Here is a 20856-nt window from a genome sequence, read left to right on the forward strand (position 1 = left end):
CATTAAGGGGCAACGAATCCGCACTTGAGCTGGCTCGTAATAGTCGCTTTGCTTCTGTCGGGAGTCCTGCTAGGAATTTGCATGCTAAGGCCCGCTCGGGCAGTCCACCAAACAAGACCTTTAACTTGGTCAGTTCTGCCAAGTATACATCGACCGTTTCGCCCGGACGTAGGGTCCTTGCCTCAAGTTGCTCCCAAGCAGTGGTGGGGTCAATCGCAAACGCCTTGAACAGCGCCGCCTTAATTGTCTCGTAGTCCTGTTTGCCCTCATGGCTGAGCTGTTGATACACGGCAAAGGCGCCGCCGGACAAGCACAGAGGGACAACACGTTCGAAGTTCTTCACGCCAGACAAAACACAATGTAACTCCAACTTTTCCACCCAGTCAAGTACCGGGGTTGATCCATCGAACTCCGGTATTAATTTGAGGTCAATTTTTTCCCCCATTTCGCCAAAATAGCTTAAAACCGTTTCACAAGTAAGTCGGATTCTACCTTTTTAGGCGACTACGTGTGAAAAGAAAGAAAAGGCCTGAAGTTTTGTTCCAAGTTCTGCAGAAGGGCAGGTCCTGTAGAATCAGCAGAAAAGAAAGTCCTGTAAAGTCAGCAGACGAGCAAGTCCCAAAAAATCACACACACACTAAAGTACTCTTAAAGCTGCAGCAGTTCACCGATACGATCACACTGATGTCGATCCTAGAAAAGACGCACCCATGTTCCAAATACACTCCCTTTATCCTTCCGGCGTTCGTCCTCGGCCAATCAGCAGCCAAAGAACGGTCACGTGGGGCCCAGTGATGATTGCACAATCTACAAGACGAGGACGGCGCCATTTTGGAATTTCTTTCATGTTTCGGCCATGCACGTACGCACACCGTAGGAGCGTTCCAAGGGAAGGCATGACGCGCAGACACGTGGGCGCTTCCTCCCTTCATTTTCTTCGACTCTACAAGAACAAAGACATTGAGAGTTAATGAAATGAATTGAATTAAAAGGAGTTGGTGTGAATTGCAGAGTTGATGAAAAGGAATTCCAACCTATTTTTTTTGTATAATAAATGCAATGTTACAAATAGAAAAAAATTGTTGATAAGAGAAGAAAAACACAAATGCTACGCAATATTATGAACAGTTTAAACAAATTTCAGTTTTTTACTGATCAAACAGGATTTGTTCTAAGCTTTCATCCATAGAGTTTTACGGATGCTTTATCTGTGATGCTATATCTGTGATGCTGTGTCTGTGATGCTGTGTCTGTGATGCTGTAATTGAAGTTGATATAACATTAAGTAGCTGTGGTTTGAGTTGTCCCCCTTTGCAAATTGGCTGTTTGGAGAAATGGAAAACTAGATGGCTCTGGTTGATAGTCGTTGCATAAGTGGAGAAATGGGCAGCATATAAACGGTACTTTTTTGTAAGCAGGGCGAAGAGCGCAGAGAGTGAAACGATGGTTGGAAGTGACGGTGAATTCTTTTTGTGACCGTGAATTATTTTTGGACGTTGAAGAGCTCAACCTTGTGGAAGGAACAGCTGTGTCTTATATATTTTTTTAAAATATTTTTTTTTTTTCTACTTCACTACAAGCTATTTCGGCGGGAACTATGGAAGCAAAGAGGATCAGCAGTGAAATGCTTAAGACGTTCTCTGGAGAGGGAGATGTTATAACTTGGCTGATCAAGGTTAAACTTGTCGCTAAGTTGCGGGACATCGCGGATGTAGCCAGCTTGATACCGCTGTATCTTGATGGTGATGCTCTGGCCCTATATCTGGAGATGCAGGAGGAGGATCGACTGTCTGTTGACGCCATTGAGGAAAAGTTGAAGGAAGCATTTACCGAAGGACCGTTTGTGGCATATGGCAAACTAAGCCGTATGGTGTGGACCGGAGAGCCTGTCGATGTTTATGCCAACAATATCAGGAGGTTGACGGGACTAGCAGGATTCAATGGAGGAGGCCGTCGACAGATGGTTAAGATGGCCTTTATCTGGCTTCCCGGACCATATTTCAATAGCTCTGCAGCAACTGCCCGGTGTAAATACTATGGAGGTGGTAGAGTTGATTACACAGGCTAGGGTGCTGGCCAGGAAAAAAGAGAGTGAGTAGGGAATCGTAGCTGTCGCTCAACGAAGCAAACTGCAGCAGGAAATTGTGAAGGACGAAAAGCAGAGAGGACTGTGGCAGAGACCCAGGTTCTCTGGCAGATGCTACCGATGTCAGGGCCCCCATATGGCGAGGGAGTGCAGGGAGCCAAAGCCAGAAGTCACGTGTTACCGCTGTGGGGAAGTCGGCCACATCAGCAGATTCTGTCCCCAGGGAAACGAACAGGGGGAAGCCACTGCGCCGGTGGCTACCCCACTTATTTGATGTAGGTGCTTCAGGGTATGTCACCACTAGTAGAGGTGACCCTAAATGGACGAAGTGCAAAAGCCCTTGTCGACACGGGCTGTACTTCAACAATTGTCACCAAAGACATGGTTGACACATGCAATGGAACCAGCAGCATTACGGCAGTTGACGGCAGAGAGGTGAAGTGCAATGGCACAAGTATCGTTCGGTTGATGGTACATGGGATGTCACTAACAATCCAGGCGATTGTTATTAACAAAATTGTCATGGGTGTCGATGTAGTGCTAGGGATGGACGCAATTGCTCGACTAAGGGGCGTTACGGTATATAGGAACTCCATGAGATTTGGAGGACATCAAGGGGCTGCAGGTGTGCAATTCGAAAAAGGTGTCACAGGAACGGCCGGGTCAGACAAAAGTTGCACGATAGAGGACCAAGATTTCTCTGCACACTTTGATGGTGAGAAATGGACAGTCAAGTGGGCATGGAAGGGAGAACCTCCCATACTGAACAATAGAGTGGAATGCTACGAGCATATGTTGTGAGGAGGCACAAGAGTTGAATTTTAGAAGGAGGTGGACCGATGGATCTCAGAGGGGATTTTAAGACCATGGACGGAGAAGGTGGAAGGTGTGCTGCTGTCAATGGCGGTTGTTCAGCCCACAAAACAAAAAGTTCGGCCAGTACTGGATTTCAGGGAGCTGAACATACACGTTGCGTGTCACACGGGAGGCGATGTGATGGATGTGTGTGGAGAGACCATGCGAGAGTGGAGGCAGATTCAGAAGGCTGCGACGATTGTGGATTTAAAATCTGCATATCTACAGATCCACATTTCACAGGAATTCTGGAAATACCAGCTGGTCAGATACAAGGGCCGAACGTACTGCCTGACTAGGTTGGGTTTTGGCCTGAATTCTGCACCAAAAATCATGGCAGCGATCCTCAAAACGGTGCTAAGCAAGGAGGACGCAGTCAGAAGAGCCACCAGTTCCTACATTGATGATATTTTGGTGGATGAGATGGTAACAACTGCGGAGGATGTAGTAAAACACCTCAACAGCTTTGGGCTAATTGCAAAACGCCCGGAATCGTTGGAGGGAGGAGCTGTGTTAGGGCTCTAACTAAGAAAGGACCAGATAGGACGGTTAGTGTTCCGGAGGGGAAATGAGATCCCGGAGGTGTCGGAAAAATTGAGCAGGCGAGAACTCTTTTCAATATGCGGAAGACTGGTGGGCCATTACCCTATTGCAGGATGGCTACGGACTGCATGTAGTTATATCAAAAGGCTAGCTAGTGGAGCGAAGTGGGAGGATGGAGTTGATAAAGAGATTGTGGACATTATGAGAAAGATTATTGAAGAGGTGAAGAGGGAGGATCCAGTGAGAGGTGTTTGGCATGTACCCAACAGTGCAGAAGGTGTTGTGTGGTGTGATGCAAGCTGTATAGCAATGGGGGTCACCTTGGAGATAGGTGGTGTTACTGCAGAAGATGCTGCTTGGTTGCGGAAGAAGGACGACGTGGCTCACATAAATGTGGTGGAACTGGATGCGGTTATGAAGGGCATCAACTTAGCCTTGAAATGGGGGCTACAGAATGTTAAGGCGAGGACCGACTCAGCCACTGTGTTCTCTTGGATCCAGTCCGAAACTACAGGAGAAAGGAGGGTGAAGACGAAAGGCGCTGCCGAGATGCTAGTAAAGCGTCGATTGATGATGTAAAGGGAGCTGATTAGGGAACTTGATCTTCAACTTAGGGTCACTATCGTTCCTTCAGCGAAGAACAGAGCAGATGTGATGACGAGGGTGCGGAAGACCTGGCTAAAGGCGCCGAATGAGGCAGCTGTTGCAATATGTTGTTTGAATGAAGACACTCTGAAGGGTTTGCATGACATGCACCATTTTGGAGTGGAGAGAACCTTGTTCTTGGCCAGGAAGGTGGACCCCAGAATCACAAAGGAGGCCGTTAGGACAGTGGTTGAGAGATGCAGCCGGTGTCAATCAATCGACCCTGCGCCGAGTAGACACGAAGCTGGTGAGGTTCAGGTGGCAGAGAACTGGAGCAGGTTGGCGATAGACGTAACGCACTATCGACAGAGACTGTATCTGTCAATGGTGGACTGTGGACCAGGAAGAGTAGCCATTTGGAGGGAGATCAAGGCGGAAAATGCAGCTGAAATTGCAAAGGTCTTGGAAGAGGTGTTTTTGGAGAGGGGTCCAGTGACGGAAATGCTAATGGACAATGGAATTGCCTTTCGCTCAGCTGTCATGGAGAATGTGTTGGATAATTGGGGAGTGCGGCGCTATTTCAGGGCTGCATATAGACCAGGCGGAAACGGAATTGTGGAGCGGCATCACAGGACCATTAAGGCTATAGCTGAAAGGGGCCAGATTTCGCCGCCAGAAGCTGTCTTCTGGTATAATATGGCTCCAAATTCAGGGCAAAAACTGGAGTCAGTGCCGCAGAGGGCAGTCTTCAAGTACGAGTGACGGCATCCCCGAACTGCACAGGTACCCACGGAGGAAGGTGAGAAGCGAGCGACTGTGCGAGTGGGAGAGGAAGTGTGGATCAAACCGCCTGATGCTCGCTGTACCACACACTGGGGGAGGGGCATTGTGACAAGTGTCCAGTCCCTGAACAATGTATCTATCGACGGCATCCCTCGACACATCCTTGATGTGCGGCCAGTAGTGGTGTCATCAGAGGAAGACAGCGACGTCGAGCCAAGTAGCGACGTTCACGAAGAGGTTCTGCGGAGATCGCAGTGAGAGAGACGGCCGCCATGTTGGTCGAGCGACTACAGTATGGGTGTACGTGTGATGATCGTGTAGATCAAGGGGGCGTGTGATTTGAGTTGTCCCCCTTTGCAAATTGGCTGTTTGGAGAAATGGAAAACTAGATGGCTCTGGTTGATAGTCGTTGCATAAGTGGAGAAATGGGCAGCATATAAACGGTACTTTTTTTTAAGCAGGGCGAAGAGCGCAGAGAGTGAAACGACGGTTGGAAGAAGTGACGGTGAATTCTTTTTGTGACCGTGAATTATTTTTGGACGTTGAAGAGCTCAACCTTTTGGAAGGAACAGCTGTGTCTTATATATTTTTTTTAATTTCTTTTTTTTTCTACTTCCCTACAGTAGCAAATAGTAAACTCATCACATTGAAATCTAAACGTTTTTGAAGAACATTTGGTTGAACAGAGTGATGCTATGTCACTTCATCTCCTCACACTATTATTTGCTTTATGTGGTAAAACATTTTTATTCACATCTTTCTCTATACATTATTGCTTCACTATTTGAGGCCTAAATCTTAATCCCCCCACCTTTTTTAGAGTAAATTTATGAAAATTTATAATTCCAATTTTTGACATGAGTAATCCAATACTCATAAAAAAATCTTGATCCAATACAAACAAAAACATTTCATTAGACATTTTACTAAATAATGTTATTGGTATTATCTCTCTTTATTTAGATGCTTTATTTTTCAACAACAAAAATGTGACAAAATTTATGTTCATAAAGAATGAGAAAGTGTTTTAGAAATTTATTCATTTACTTTCTGAATAAATTATTTTTTTATTTTCTTATTTGCTTTTAGGACCACTTTATTTTTGTAAATATTTTTGAAATTAAGTTTTATGAAGTATCTCAATGTTATGGTCTGTAGTTTATCATTATCATGCATCATCATCATCTTGTGGCCTCAGCCAAGATAGAACTCACTACATCCTTCCAGTATTCCCTATCTGTCATAGCACCCAAAATATCTTCCTTGGAGATAAATGTATCTTGTTGTATCCTATCTGGAAAAGTTAACTTTCAAAATCGATTGTGAGATGATTGGTGCCTCCACAGTACAAATGATGGAACAAGTTTATCTGTGGCACGTGCACAATTTCCAACAAACTGAACTCGTCTCTTACAAACTGTTGATACTCTCGGTAAGTCTCCATATATCATGTCAAAAGTTGGGTACTTTTGCCAAGAGATATTGAGTACTCTTCTAAAAAGACATGTGTAAAATCCATCTAAATGACGCCGTTGTTTTGCTGAAAGAGTTCAAGTTTCAGATCCATAGAGTAAGATTGCCTTAATAAGTACGTAGAAAACTTGGATTTTGAATTTGCAAGCAAGATTGGATTTCCAGATTGTATCCATTTTGTTAAAAGCAGTCCATGCCATGCCCTTTCTACTGTAAAAGTCTTTCTCAGAGTTTCTGATGTGTGATCCTAGATACTTGTAGTTTTCAACACATTTGAGTTTATTTATTATGAGGGTTTTAATTTTGTGGTTGTTGCGAATGTTAATTGGCATACACTCAGTCTTGGTAGCATTCAGGTGAAGCCCTGTACAGTTTGCTGCTGATTCAAGAGAAAATAGGAGTGCCTGTTTAAATAGACAAAGACACAAGATGGTTGACACCTGTAATATTATAATTGTAGTAAGTAAAAAAAAAAAAGAAGTTTTTTGTTATCAAAATTTTAATAGTTTATGACTATTACATATAAAAATTATAAAATTACCATATGTGAGAGAAATAAACACAGTTTTTATTTTCCTGTGTATTTTATCACTTGATCCAACCAATCAAATTTCATCCCAGCATTGTACTAGCAGCAATCACCAATATTAAAGGAATATAGCTTTTCATTCAAAGCCTTTGCCCTATGGCCTCGATGCTGTCTCCTTCCTCTCTACTAAGTGTACCTCACACCATGGACTTTTTGTCAGACATTATAAGGCTGCCCCTCCAGCTAACTCAGCACCTGCTCAACCTCCTTCCTGCAGTTCGTTTCCAACTCCTGCCATTCCAGTACTTGTCATTCTCAGTGTCCATCAACTTCCTGCCCTTTCTAGTTCTCATGGATGTCCTAACTTACCTGTTCCTGCCACTCTAGTCCTTGGCCACATTCACACAGACCAGACTTTCCTTAGACACTTCAGTACACCTCAGGAACATCCATATTAAATTCTGTGTGATTTCATCCAAACACATGTCCTTAATCTTCCACTGGTCAAATTTCACTTCCATACATCATCACACATGTGCACACATGCCTGATAGATTCTTGTCTTGGTCAACAGTAGTAATGCTCTACTGATTAATAATGTCAGAATTTCCCTGAACCATGCCTACTTTTTATTATCACACCATTACCAACTCCTCTCTGTTCTCTATCATCAAGGTAACAAAACTTCTGGACAACATCAATAGCTTTGCCATCCAAATACTACTTTCTCCACATCTGAGTTTTCATCTCTCTCTATTGTCTTACACTTTTTGAACATAAATGGGTTATCATATTTCATCCATTCTTACAATATGACAAAACTAAAGGGAGAGATTGTAAAAAGGCATCATACTTTATATTCAAAACATCTACAAAAGAAAAAAATCTAAACACGCAAGAAAAATATGAAATGGCAAAAATCAACATACTTGTATTCAACATATCGATAATTGTATCCTCAAAGTAATCAGCAGCAGGAAATTGGAGTCCTAATTCCAGGTTAATCACAGGTGGTGATGATTGCTGTATCTATGAAAATAAAGAATTATATAAATCATCAAAACTTCAAAATCGCTTCCTCTTCCAAAAGGTGGATATCAATGTAATAAACAATAGGGTGAGCCTCAAGACACATCATGCAATAAATTTGTGGTTTCTCATTAAAAAGACAATTTTTTCCACTTATTGGAGATACATTTTAGAAAACTTTCAAAGAACTCCATAATATAATCTGTTTCTTTTCAGATATTATTTAGTGAAATTTATTATGGGTGGGATTGAAAAAAATAAATGAAAATGTACTGCTCTGTACAGGGATTGAATTCGTAGATAAAAGAAATGAATGCATACTGCACTTGTTATTCCCTTTTCTAATCATCTCTCATTTCCCTTATTCTCACCTGTTATATATTATATTGTTATATATTGTGTTATATTTTTATATATTGTGTTATATTGTTATATATTGTCTTATATTGTTATACACTGTTATATTGTTATACATTGTTATGCATTGTTATATATTGTGTTACATTGTTATACATTGTTATATTGTTATACATTGTTATATTGTTATATATTGTTATACATTGTTATATTGTTATACATTGTTATACATTGTTATATATTGTTATACATTGTAATATATTGTTATATATTGTGTTATACATTGTTATATTGCTATATATTGTTATATATTGTGTTGTTATATATTGTGTTATATTGTTATGCATTGTTATATTGTTATATATTGTGTTATATTGTTATATATTGTTATACATTGTTATATATTGTGTTATATTGTTATACGTTGTTATATATTGTTATATTGTGTTATACATTGTTATATTGCTATATATTGTTATACATTGTTATAGTGTTATATATTGTGTTTTATATATTGTGTTATATTTTTATACATTGTTATATATTGTTATATATTGTTATACATTGTTATATTGTTATATATTGTTATATATTGTTATACATTGTTATATTGTTATATATTGTTATATTGTTATATATTGTTATACATTGTAATATATTGTTATACATTGTTATATATTGTGTTATACATTGTTATATTGCTATATATTGTTATACATTGTTATAGTGTTATATATTGTGTTTTATATATTGTGTTATATTTTTATATATTGTTATACATTGTTATATTGTTATATATTGTTATAGACTGTTATATTGTAATATATTACTATATATTGTTATATATTGTTATACATTGTTATATTGCTATATATTCTTATACATTGTTATATTGTTATATATTGTGTTGTTATAGTGTTATATTGTTATATATTATTATATATTGTTATATATTGTTATAGTTATATATTTATATATAAATATATATATGTTATAGTTATATAGTTATATATATATATATATATATATTGTGTTATACATTGTTATATTGCTATACATTCTTATACATTGTTATATATTGTGTTATATTGTTATATATTGTTATATTGTTATACATTGTTACATATTATATATTGTTATACATTGTTATATATTGTTATATATTGTTACGTATTATATATTGTTATACATTGTTATATTGTTATATATTGTGTTATATTGTTATACATTGGTATATTGCTATATATTCTTATACATTCTTATATTGTTATATATTCTTATATATTCTTATACAGTTTTATATTGTTATATATTCTTATACATTGTTATATTGTTATATATTGTGTTATATTGTTATACATTATTATATATTGTGTTATATTTTTATATATTGTTATACATTGTTATATTGTTATATATTGCTATATATTGTTATACATTGTTATATTGTTATATATTGCTATATATTGTTATATATTGTGTTATATTGTTATATATTGTTATATTATTATATCCTTTTCAGCAGCGATCACACACCTCATCAATATTATTTAATGTTAATGTCATAAGTCTGGTGGGACTGCAAGTTCTTGCTGACAGAATATAACCTGCATCACAGTGGCTTTCGCTCCCAACATTCCACCAATGACATATTCTTCTCACTACACCGACTGCAGGAGAAATGCAGAGAACAAAACAGGCCATTGTACTTTGCCTTCATAGACCTTACTAAGGTATTCGATCTACTCAGTAGAGATGAGCTATTCAAGATATTACCTCTCATTGGCTGCTCTTCCAAACTCTTGAGCTTCATAGTCATTTTACAAGGGTACGATGAGTATCATGCAATTTGATGGGGGCACCTTTGCTGAAAAAAGTGGTGTCAAACAGAGATGTTTGCTTGCCCCTACATTATTTGGCATTTTCTTTGCCCTTCTCCTGAGACATGTCTTCAATTTGTAAGAAGACAGAGTTTACTTTCGCTGCAGATTGGATGGCCGCCTCCACAGCATCAACCACTTTTGGTTCATGACCAAAGTCAGACACGTTCCCATCAAGAACTTCTGGTTTGCTGATGATGCGGCAATAGCATTTCACACTGAAGAAGGACTTCAAAGACTCATGGACTGATTTTCCAATGCTTGCAAAGAATTGCCTCACCATCAGCCTGAAGAAAACCCAGGTATGAGCCAAGCAATCCTATCACCTGACTATAAATGGACAGTGAATCAATTCCAATATCTCAGGACTACAGCTTCAGACAACCTATTTTTGATGTAGAACTTAACAAGTGCATCGGAAAGGCATCCACCACTTTTGCAAAATTGACAATTTGGGTGTGGGAAAATACTCAACAAAAGTGAACATTTACATGGCATGTGACATCAGAACCTTTCTGTATGGCAACAAAGCATGGACAACCTACAACCACCAAGAACACATTTCACATGTTTAGTCTGTGGAGAATTCTTGGAATTTTTTGGAAAGACAAAGTTACTAACAATGCTGTGTTTGCAAAAGCTGGTATCCTCTCCATTTCCACCCATGTAAATTGAAGATAGGCTTGTACAATAAGAAGTCGATGAACTGTAATCAGAGTTTTTTTTTTGTGTCTGTTTCGATTTACTCAAAACCGCACACACCTCGTCTTCTCATGTATCGTTCTCTTCTTCCTCTTCTACTTCTTGCTCTTTTTCTTCTTTTTAATGTCTCAGTCGTCAGAAGCGTCGTCTTTTCTTGACTACGTTTTTCCTTCTCTCTTCTTGCTCACAGTGACCCGTCTTTATGCTAAGCTGAACTCTCGTGTGTGCGAGAGAACACAAGATTTTGCGTGATTACTTGGCAATATTAACCGGCCGCCGCCATCTTGCCATTTTTCTTTGGACGTACCCGCTTTGCAGAATGCACACCTCGAGCGTTTGTCAGGTAAGCCTGTCTGTTCGCAATTTATTACACACTCCCCCCTGATCTCATTATCACAGAAAGAGCAGGGAGGCGGTGGCCTTTTTCTTCGAGTGCTTCTTCGGAGAGGGGGATTCGGGGCTTCATCATCGTCTGCGCTGTCTTCCGTGACACGAAGGTCGGCGAACCTAAAGCTGAGCATCGCAGTATCACTGTCCAGGTCTTCATCATCAGCAGGAGGGTCAGTACTTTGAAGGCTACCACTCTCAGTGTCGCTGTGCGTTGAAGCCGTCATGAACCAGAATGATGGGTCGCTGATCACAGATTCAATTTCACTATCTTCGTCAAGCGGCAGCTGCGTTTGGAATACTGATCTTAAGTCTTTAATATGACGAGGTATTCCATCAACTCGCACCGCCTGCGGGCTGATCACTTCAGTGACATGACCGGTTCCGTAGCGAGTCGTGCACTGGCCTCGGGTTTTTTTAACCCAGACGACATCTCCTTCTTTTATGTTCTTTTGTGGTGGCTCCGGTTCGGGTAGTGAGCTGCTCTCCAAACCTCTCACCCTGACACGGTATGTATGTAGCGCGTTGGCTGGCGCGGTGGAGGGTGAAACATCGTCCTTAGGGGTGACGTTGTACCAATAGACTGCTTCAGGTACCGTACACCCCTTCCGCGCTGCGATTGTCTTAACAGTTCTGTGATTGCGCTCAATAATCCCGTTTCCACTGGGAACATGGGCACACCGAAAACGCAGATGGACACCCCAGCCATCTGCAAACTGTTTAAACGGCTCACTAACAAAAGCGGGGCCATTGTCGGTGAGTATCTCAGAAGGAGGGCCACGCTCGAGGAACATACCTTCCAACTCATGGATAATGGCAGCCGCGTCCTGCCGGCGAAGGGGCCGCCACAATGAAAACCTAGATGGTCCACAGTCGATAAGCGTCAAAAAATGCCTCCCGTTGTAGTGCGTTATGTCCATCGCAATCCTATCCCAATTACGCTTCACACTGAGTATTCCCTTCTTCCACCGGACAGGTGCTGGGTCGATCGATCGGCAGGTGTTGCAGCTTCCCACAACAGATTTCACAGCCCTCCGAGACACAGAGGGGTCAACCAATCTGGCGAAGTAAAGCGTTCGGTTTACACCGGGGTGCCCACTTTGGCAATGCACATCATTAATATGCTCCGGGCTGAGTCTATGTCCCACTGCAGCGCAATTTACAGGTGCTGACTCGTTCACTTCTTTTGGCAGGTCTAGCCAACGGCGTGGCACTCTGGTCAGACGATCCGCCTGATTCAAACAGGACTGCACCAGTGTCACATCTATGACCAAGTCGTATTCCTTAGTGGTTTTGGTTAGGGTAGCAAGCCGCCTCCGGATCAACATTTCGGCCGACACCTTCGTTGTCAGACGTGCTTTTCCGTTCAAGGCATTGGTCATCCACCGATGCACACACGTGGAATCCGTGATGATGTGAAGGATTCTAGCCTGCCACTGAAGCGCTAGATTGACTCCTTTCAGTGTAGCATCGAGTTCAGCTAGGTTTATATGCTTGGCGTCATTCTCCGGCCGAAGCCAGCAGGCATCTTCTATTATCCTTCCGTCGACCGCCAGAGCAACGCCAAGGGCAAGTGAGCTGGCGTCTACCCAAACTGTAAATTCACTCCCATCGACGCACCAGCTCCCCCGTACAGGGTCATCATTGGTCACTCTGGCCACAACTTCCACCAGCATGCTTCGCAGGGCAGGATCATGCACCTCATCGTCCCATCCAGTTGACATAGAAGTTGCCCGTCGCTTTATGGCCGCTACAGCCACTCGGAGCCACCCACACACAGGGAAGTGACCCACCAATTTTCCGCAAATGGAAAACGTGCTCCGACGTGTGATGGTAAATGGGATTTCCGGGATTTCACCACTCCTTCCCCATTGAAGGCCATCTGCACTTCCGCTCACCTGCAGTCCGAGCACTTTCGCCCCGTCCTGTAGCCGCTCCGGCTCCTTGCATGACAATCCGAAGTGCTCGAAGTGTTCTTTGACCGCCTGGGCAGACAGGAGGCTCTCATTGACAAAAATGTTGTCTATATACGACGATGTCGCATGTTGCACCGCTTCATCTTGACGCCGGCTCGCCTGCATGATTGCTGTCATGATGTTAGGGGCTACATTCAGGCCGAATCCTAGCCTGGTCAAGCAATAGTGAGTTCCTTTGATCACCACCGTCTGGAACGGCCACAGCGATTTCTCAACATGTATTTGCAAGTACGCTCTTCGCAAGTCCAGTATGGCTGCTTCCGCACCCTGCCACCGCCACTCCCGTAGTTTATGAGCACAGACATCAGCCCCCGCAGTGTGTGGGTCAACGTATTCATTAAGTTCCCGGTAATCAAGAACAGGTCGAACTTTCTGCTTGTTCTCTTGTCTGACAGCCATCAGGGGAATTAGCCCCCACGGGGGCCCGAGCTCATCCTCTGGGTATGGAACTAACCAGCCATTATCCAGCCACACTTGAAGTTCTGCCTCGTACTGCCCCCTAAGCCACGCAGGAGGAGGATACTCTGTAAGTCGATTCCGCAATGACACTGGTGGCTGGTCGCCTGCCCATTTCCAGGACGCTGTCCAAGTGTTTGTGCCCTTATCGTATTCTGCATGGAAGTCGGGCTCATCGAGAGTGATTGCTGCACACATTTGTTTGTTTGGTCGAGAGAAGCTCACATCACCGGCGCCGTTCACAGTAATTCCGCCTAGCTGTGTGATAGCGTCCATTCCAAGGAGAAGGTCATATCCGAGCAGCTCCCCATTGACCACTAACACCGTCACAGCAACCGGAGAGCCATTGCCAATGCTGATATGAACAACGCTGACCCCACAACACACCAATGAGCCTTGGCCGACAGTAAGTACAGGGATCCTTCGTTTCTTCCATGTGGCGCAATATTCCTTTCGAAGAAGGGTTTGGGTACAGCCGGTGTCAACCAGCGCTGAACGTTCACATCCATCAACTTGAACTGTTACTGCAGGCAGCGCTTTGTTCAATGCCGCGTTGGGGAGGGTGCTAGCGCTGCGGCGTCCTCCCCTTGCCCATTTCCCGGACAATTCCGCGCTATGTGGCCTGGCTTATTGCATTGGTGACACCGTATTACTTGTCGTGCTCCATAATTAGGGGTTCGCCTTGTACCGCTTTTGCAGTCTCTGGAAAAGTGGTTGGGGCCACCACAGGTATAGCATCGTAGACCCTTCGTTGGCGAGTCCAGAGTGTCAACAGCTGTGGAGACTAATTCTCGATCGTCTTTCAAGATGTTTCGTGCTCTCGCCAATAACTCCTCCAATCCAATCTCAGTGAGTCTTGACAATGCTCGCAGCAGTCGACTTGCCTCATCCGGAAGTCCCGACAAAAAGGCGCATGCCAATATGCGATCACTTGCACCGCCGAAGGGAGTGGCAAGCTTTTTCAAGTCGGCCATGTAGACATCCACTGTCTCCCCCGGCCCAAGTCGGCGTTCGGAAAACTGCCTCCAGGCGACAAAAGGGTCTGTACCAAATGCCCCGTATAGCGCTTGTGTAATCTGCTCCATGGTCGGATCCTCCCCTAGCTGCTGGTACACGGCATAAGCCCCTTTAGTGAGTCTCAATGGGATAACCATAGCTGGGTCTTTAATCTTGCACAACCGGCAAACGCGCTCAGCCTTTTCCAGCCATTCGACCACCGAGGGACCAGTGGGGGAGCCATCGAATTCCGGAATTAATCTGATGTCAAATTTCTCCATACCAAAGCCGAAATAGCTTGTAATCAGAGTTTTTTTTTTGTGTCTGTTTCGATTTACTCAAAACCGCACACACCTCGTCTTCTCATGTATCGTTCTCTTCTTCCTCTTCTACTTCTTGCTCTTTTTCTTCTTTTTAATGTCTCAATCGTCAGAAGCGTCGTCTTTTCTTGACTACGTTTTTCCTTCTCTCTTCTTGCTCACAGTGACCCGTTTTTATGCTTAGCTGAACTCTCGTGTGTGCGAGAGAACACGAGATTTTGCGTGATTACTTGGCAATATTAACCGGCCGCCGCCATCTTGCCATTTTTCTTTGGACGTACCCGCTTTGCAGAATGCACACCTCGAGCGTTTGTCAGGTAAGCCCGTCTGTTCGCAATTTATTACACATGAACGTTGCGTGTTCACCATCAATTTGTTTCCCAGAAGTAGTAGAAATGTGCATGACGAAAGATTAGAGCTAGTACTGTAGGATTAGATAGCCATGTTGGCTTGTTTGTATCACGTTTTAGTCGAACTCTGAACCAGAAGGCTGGGTGAGTCCTGTTGAGTCCCAAAAGAGAAGTTGGAGGAGGGGGATAGCTACAAACCCAAGAACTTTCATAAATTCTTTCTGTATAATGTTGAGATTTAATTTTTATCTGAGCTTATCAGATCTGAGTTTGTTTTTAAGGATTACACAGCCATCGTCTCATTATCATATTATCTATCTTAATGTTCTCAACACTCACTAGCCAGGTTTTGCTTTCATACATCATCACACTATGCTTGATAGAAGTAAAACGGCTGGTTAGTAATACGTTTCCTAAACTTATTCAGATCACACCTAATTCTTGCTACCAGACTAGTACCTGCTCTATTTTTTGCTCCAACAGTAGCAACAACCTCAATAACTTCTTCATCCATATATATTTTTTTCACATATTTTAATTTTTTTTTAAGTTTAATCAGTTGGAGTTTCAACAACTGCACCAACCAGAAGATCTGTTGCTCACTCTTCCAACTCACCAGTAATGGAATAAAACCTACAAAGATATGCCTCTTTTATGTAAAGATTACCTCATTAATTTGCCTAATATTTAAAAATAATACAGACCAATCTTCTGCATCTCAGTACAGACCAATTAGTCATGAGCTGCATGAATCCGTGTTAAATAGAGAAATTATCAACCACCTCAGGAAAAATAACGTACTCAGTGACAAGCAATATGGTTTCCATTCAGCAAGATCTGCAATGGATATATTGACTAATTTCACACAGGATCAGTGAATCTATTGATATGGAGGGAGGAGCTTCCTCTTAAGAGCGATAGATCTTAACATATCAAAGGCCTTGGCATGAAGGTCTACTTTACAAGATTTTCAACCATGGGGTATCTGGAAATGTCTTCTCAACCATCAAATCTTTTCTATCTGATAGGTTTATACAAGTAATTGTTGATGGGCAAAAGTCTGAAGCTCAAAGTATCAATGCTCAAGAATCCATTCTGGGTCGAACTCTCTTCCTTATCTTCATCAATGATCTCCCAAATCACATTCTAAGTTCATTCGTTGACATATATGCAGATGACACTACGATCTCTGGCAACGCTTCAAAGGCCAACAATTATCAAGATCTCTCTGAGTCTCTCTCCTCATACCTTGAGCATGTGGTGCAATAGGGTAAAAAGTGGCTGGTTAATTTTAATGCATTGAAAACCAAGCTTTTATCTTTTCAGTATTTCTAATCCCCACTTGGGCCCAATTGATATGAATGGCTTTTGTTTAAAATAAGCTCCCTGTTTGAATTATTAATTACAATTCAAAAATCAGACTTTTTTAAAGTTGATATTGGCATGCTTGAGAAAATTGTTAATTACAATGTGAGAGTGTCATATTTTTGTGAATTTTTTTAAATACAATTCAAGTATCAGTTTTTTTTTTGTGTGTATGCCTTCAACTTTAACTACTACAATAAGTTGTTCGGAAATATGAACTCCAGGGTGATTAATTGTGTGTAAGCTTAAGTACATAGCAAACTGACCTCTCACTTTAAACTTGAACAAATCATTATGTAATTTGAAAATTTGTTTATACCCAATATTAAGTGACTATAATTTAAAAGGAGACAGAGAAATACACCATAAAAACATAAGACAGACAAAACATCTGACAAAATAAAAATGCATCAGGTAAAACATCATAAAAATACCAGACAAACCAAAAACAAAGATCATCATGTAAAATAACACAAAAATTCATAAAAAAACATTGTACAAAACATAAGATACATTATGAAAACAAAAATGCATCAGATAAAAAAGACAAAACATCGTACCAAACATCAGACAAGACAAAGCGCATCATACAAAACAGAAATACATTATATATATATTGGATATCAGGCAAAAACACTACTAAACATATAAGACAGGAGACAAAATATCATACAAAATAAAAATGCATCATACAAAATAAAAATGCATCATAGAAAACATTAGACAAAACATTAGACAAAACACCATATAAGACATTTTCAAGTAAACGTAAAGAAAGATTTAGTGGACGAATCTTACTTGAATGTTTGGCCGAGACAAAGGATATAACAGTGGAAACAACGATATTCCAATGCCAATAAGAATTCCATACTAAAAGAGAAAAAGAGAAAATTCTTTAAAATGCATTTTAAGTTCAGTAAAATAGGAATGAGTCTAATCGCAAAAAAAAAAAACCTGAACTCGATTCTCAGTGACACTCCGCTTTAACCAGGTTGCATCCGGTTCTTGAGAACTCAACGGCTTAACTCTCTCAAACACCTTAACTCCTGGCCTTATATTATCACATTTATGCAAATTAATGTGCATTCGAACCTGCTGATTCATCGCCTTCTTGTCTCCCATTGCTCGGGTTTCGAGTTCGCACATGCAGCCCACCTCTGTGACTGCAGTCCACTCAATTTTCATTACACGCCTCCCTGATCTCATGATCATGAACTGGGTAGGAAGTAGTATTCGTCTCCGCTAGACACAGCTAATGCTCAACACTCCGCTAAACACAGCTAGCGCTCAACACTCCGCTAGACACACCTAGCGCTCAACACCCCGCTAGACACACCTAGCGCTCAACTCCGCTAGATGCAGCTAGCGCTCAACACTCCGCTAGACAGAGCTAGCATTCAACACTCCGCTAGACACAGCTAGCGTTCAACACCCCGCTAGACACAGCTAGATCTCACTACTCCGCTAGATACAGCTAGCTCTCACTACTCCCCGACAAAGACAAAAGTGGAGCTACATGGCTAGACACAGAAATTAATTTTTAAATTTCTCATTTAAAAACGACTTTCCATACAAGTCTACTCAATCGCATTGTAATTCTTTTTAACAGCGACTACTTTTTCTTCAAAAACAAAATCGACTTGAATTGTACTCTCACCAAAATAACTATCGTTCAAAAACGACACATTTTTTCTCCTTTTCAGCACGACACAATTTCATGTTAAATTCCGTATTTAAAAATCGCATGGGTTTCGAGTTCGCACATACAGCCCACCTCCGTGACTGCAGTCCACTCAATTTTCATCACAATGAGTCAAATAAAATATGTTAAGTCGGAATCATATTCGATCACTTATTTTACATGCTCTTTCCCAAGTTCATCTTTAAAGTCTTTAGCATATTTTGAACTAATTAAATCTTTTGTTTAACCTTAAAAACTTTTATATGATTAGTTCAAAATATATCAACCAAGTAAAAGTTTATGGTATATTTTGAACTAATTAAATCTTTTGTTTAACCTTAAAAACTTTTATATGGTTAGTTCAAAATATATCAACCAAGTAAAAGTTTATGGTATATTTTGAACTAATTAAATCTTTTGTTTAACCTTAAAAACTTTTATATGGTTAGTTCAAAATATATCAACCAAGTAAAAGTTTATGGTATATTTTGAACTAATTAAATCTTTTGTTTAACCTTAAAAACTTTTATATGGTTAGTTCAAAATATATCAACCAAGTAAAAGTTTATGGTATATTTTGAACTAATTAAATCTTTTGTTTAACCTTAAAAACTTTTATATGGTTAGTTCAAAATATATCAACCAAGTAAAAGTTTATGGTATATTTTGAACTAATTAAATCTTTTGTTTAACCTTAAAAACTCTTATATGGTTAGTTCAAAATATATCAACCAAGTAAAAGTTCATGGTATATTTTGAACTAATCAAATCTTTTGTTTAACCTTAAAAACTTTTATATGGTTAGTTCAAAATATATCAACCAAGTAAAAGTTTAAAGTATATTTTGAACTAATCAAATCTTTTGTTTAACCTTAAAAACTTTTATATGGTTAGTTCAAAATATATCAACCAAGTAAAAGTTTATGGTATATTTTGAACTAATTAAATCTTTTGTTTAACCTTAAAAACTTTTATATGGTTAGTTCAAAATATATCAACCAAGTAAAAGTTTATGGTATATTTTCAACTAATTAAATCTTTTGTTTAACCTTAAAAACTTTTATATGGTTAGTTCAAAATATATCAACCAAGTAAAAGTTTATGGTATATTTTGAACTAATTAAATCTTTTGTTTAACCTTAAAAACTCTTATATGGTTAGTTCAAAATATATCAACCAAGTAAAAGTTTATGGTATATTTTGAACTAATCAAATCTTTTGTTTAACCTTAAAAACTTTTATATGATTAGTTCAAAATATATCAACCAAGTAAAAGTTTATGGTATATTTTGAACTAATTAAATCTTTTGTTTAACCTTAAAAACTTTTATATGGTTAGTTCAAAATATATCAACCAAGTAAAAGTTTAAGGTATATTTTGAACTAATCAAATCTTTTGTTTAACCTTAAAAAACTTTTATATGGTTAGTTCAAAATATATCAACCAAGTAAAAGTTTATGGTATATTTTGAACTAATTAAATCTTTTGTTTAACCTTAAAAACTTTTATATGGTTAGTTCAAAATATATCAACCAAGTAAAAGTTTATGGTATATTTTGAACTAATTAAATCTTTTGTTTAACCTTAAAAACTTTTATATGGTTAGTTCAAAATATATCAACCAAGTAAAAGTTTATGGTATATTTTGAACTAATTAAATCTTTTGTTTAACCTTAAAAACTTTTATATGGTTAGTTCAAAATATATCAACCAAGTAAAAGTTTATGGTATATTTTGAACTAATTAAATCTTTTGTTTAACCTTAAAAACTTTTATATGGTTAGTTCAAAATATATCAACCAAGTAAAAGTTTATGGTATATTTTGAACTAATTAAATCTTTTGTTTAACCTTAAAAACTCTTATATGGTTAGTTCAAAATATATCAACCAAGTAAAAGTTTATGGTATATTTTGAACTAATCAAATCTTTTGTTTAACCTTAAAAACTTTTATATGGTTAGTTCAAAATATATCAACCAAGTAAAAGTTTAAGGTATATTTTGAACTAATCAAATCTTTTGTTTAACCTTAAAAACTTTTATATGGTTAGTTCAAAATATATCAACCAAGTAAAAGTTTATGGTATATTTTGAACTACTTAAATCTTTTGTTTAACCTTAAAAACTTTTATATGGTTAGTTCAAAATATATCAACCAAGTAAAAGTTTATGGTATATTTTGAACTAATTAAATCTTTTGTTTAACCTTAAAAACTCTTATATGGTTAGTTCAAAATATATCAACCAAGTAAAAGTTTATGGTATATTTTGAACTAATCAAATCTTTTGTTTAACCTTAAAAACTCTTATATGGTTAGTTCAAAATATATCAACCAAGTAAAAGTTTATGGTATATTTTGAACTAATCAAATCTTTTGTTTAACCTTAAAAACTTTTATATGGTTAGTTCAAAATATATCAATCAAGTAAAAGTTTTTTATATGCTTATATAAATATATCAATCATGTAAAAGTTGATGGCATATTTTGAACCAATCAAATC

At 39.2% G+C, this 20856-nt stretch overlaps 1 protein-coding gene across 9 annotated transcripts in view; it reads right to left on the reverse strand.

The window, feature by feature from the left end:
- Positions 1 to 20856, reverse strand: part of LOC145254893 (sodium-independent sulfate anion transporter-like) — a 635989-nt gene that overhangs the window by 176010 nt on the left and 439123 nt on the right. For 4 of the 9 annotated variants that reach the window (XR_013863830.1, XM_080113811.1, XM_080113815.1 and 1 more), the window contains 2 exons: positions 17471 to 17542; positions 7784 to 7883 (listed from right to left, as the gene is read on the reverse strand). Coding sequence is in view for 8 of the 9 variants with exons in the window: in XM_080113811.1 (XP_079969937.1) it covers positions 7784 to 7883; positions 17471 to 17542 (172 nt within the window). In the remaining variant the exon portion in view is untranslated. Of the gene's footprint in view, positions 1 to 623; positions 944 to 5632; positions 6730 to 7783; positions 7884 to 17470; positions 17543 to 20856 lie in introns of those variants that run through there. The other 5 variants (XM_080113812.1, XM_080113813.1, XM_080113814.1 and 2 more) reach the window with 3 other exon arrangements.

The sequence above is a fragment of the Euprymna scolopes genome, chromosome 30 (genome assembly GCF_053919585.1).
Source record: "Euprymna scolopes isolate OS-2025 chromosome 30, ASM5391958v1, whole genome shotgun sequence".
NCBI classification, from domain to species: domain Eukaryota; kingdom Metazoa; phylum Mollusca; class Cephalopoda; order Sepiida; family Sepiolidae; genus Euprymna; species Euprymna scolopes.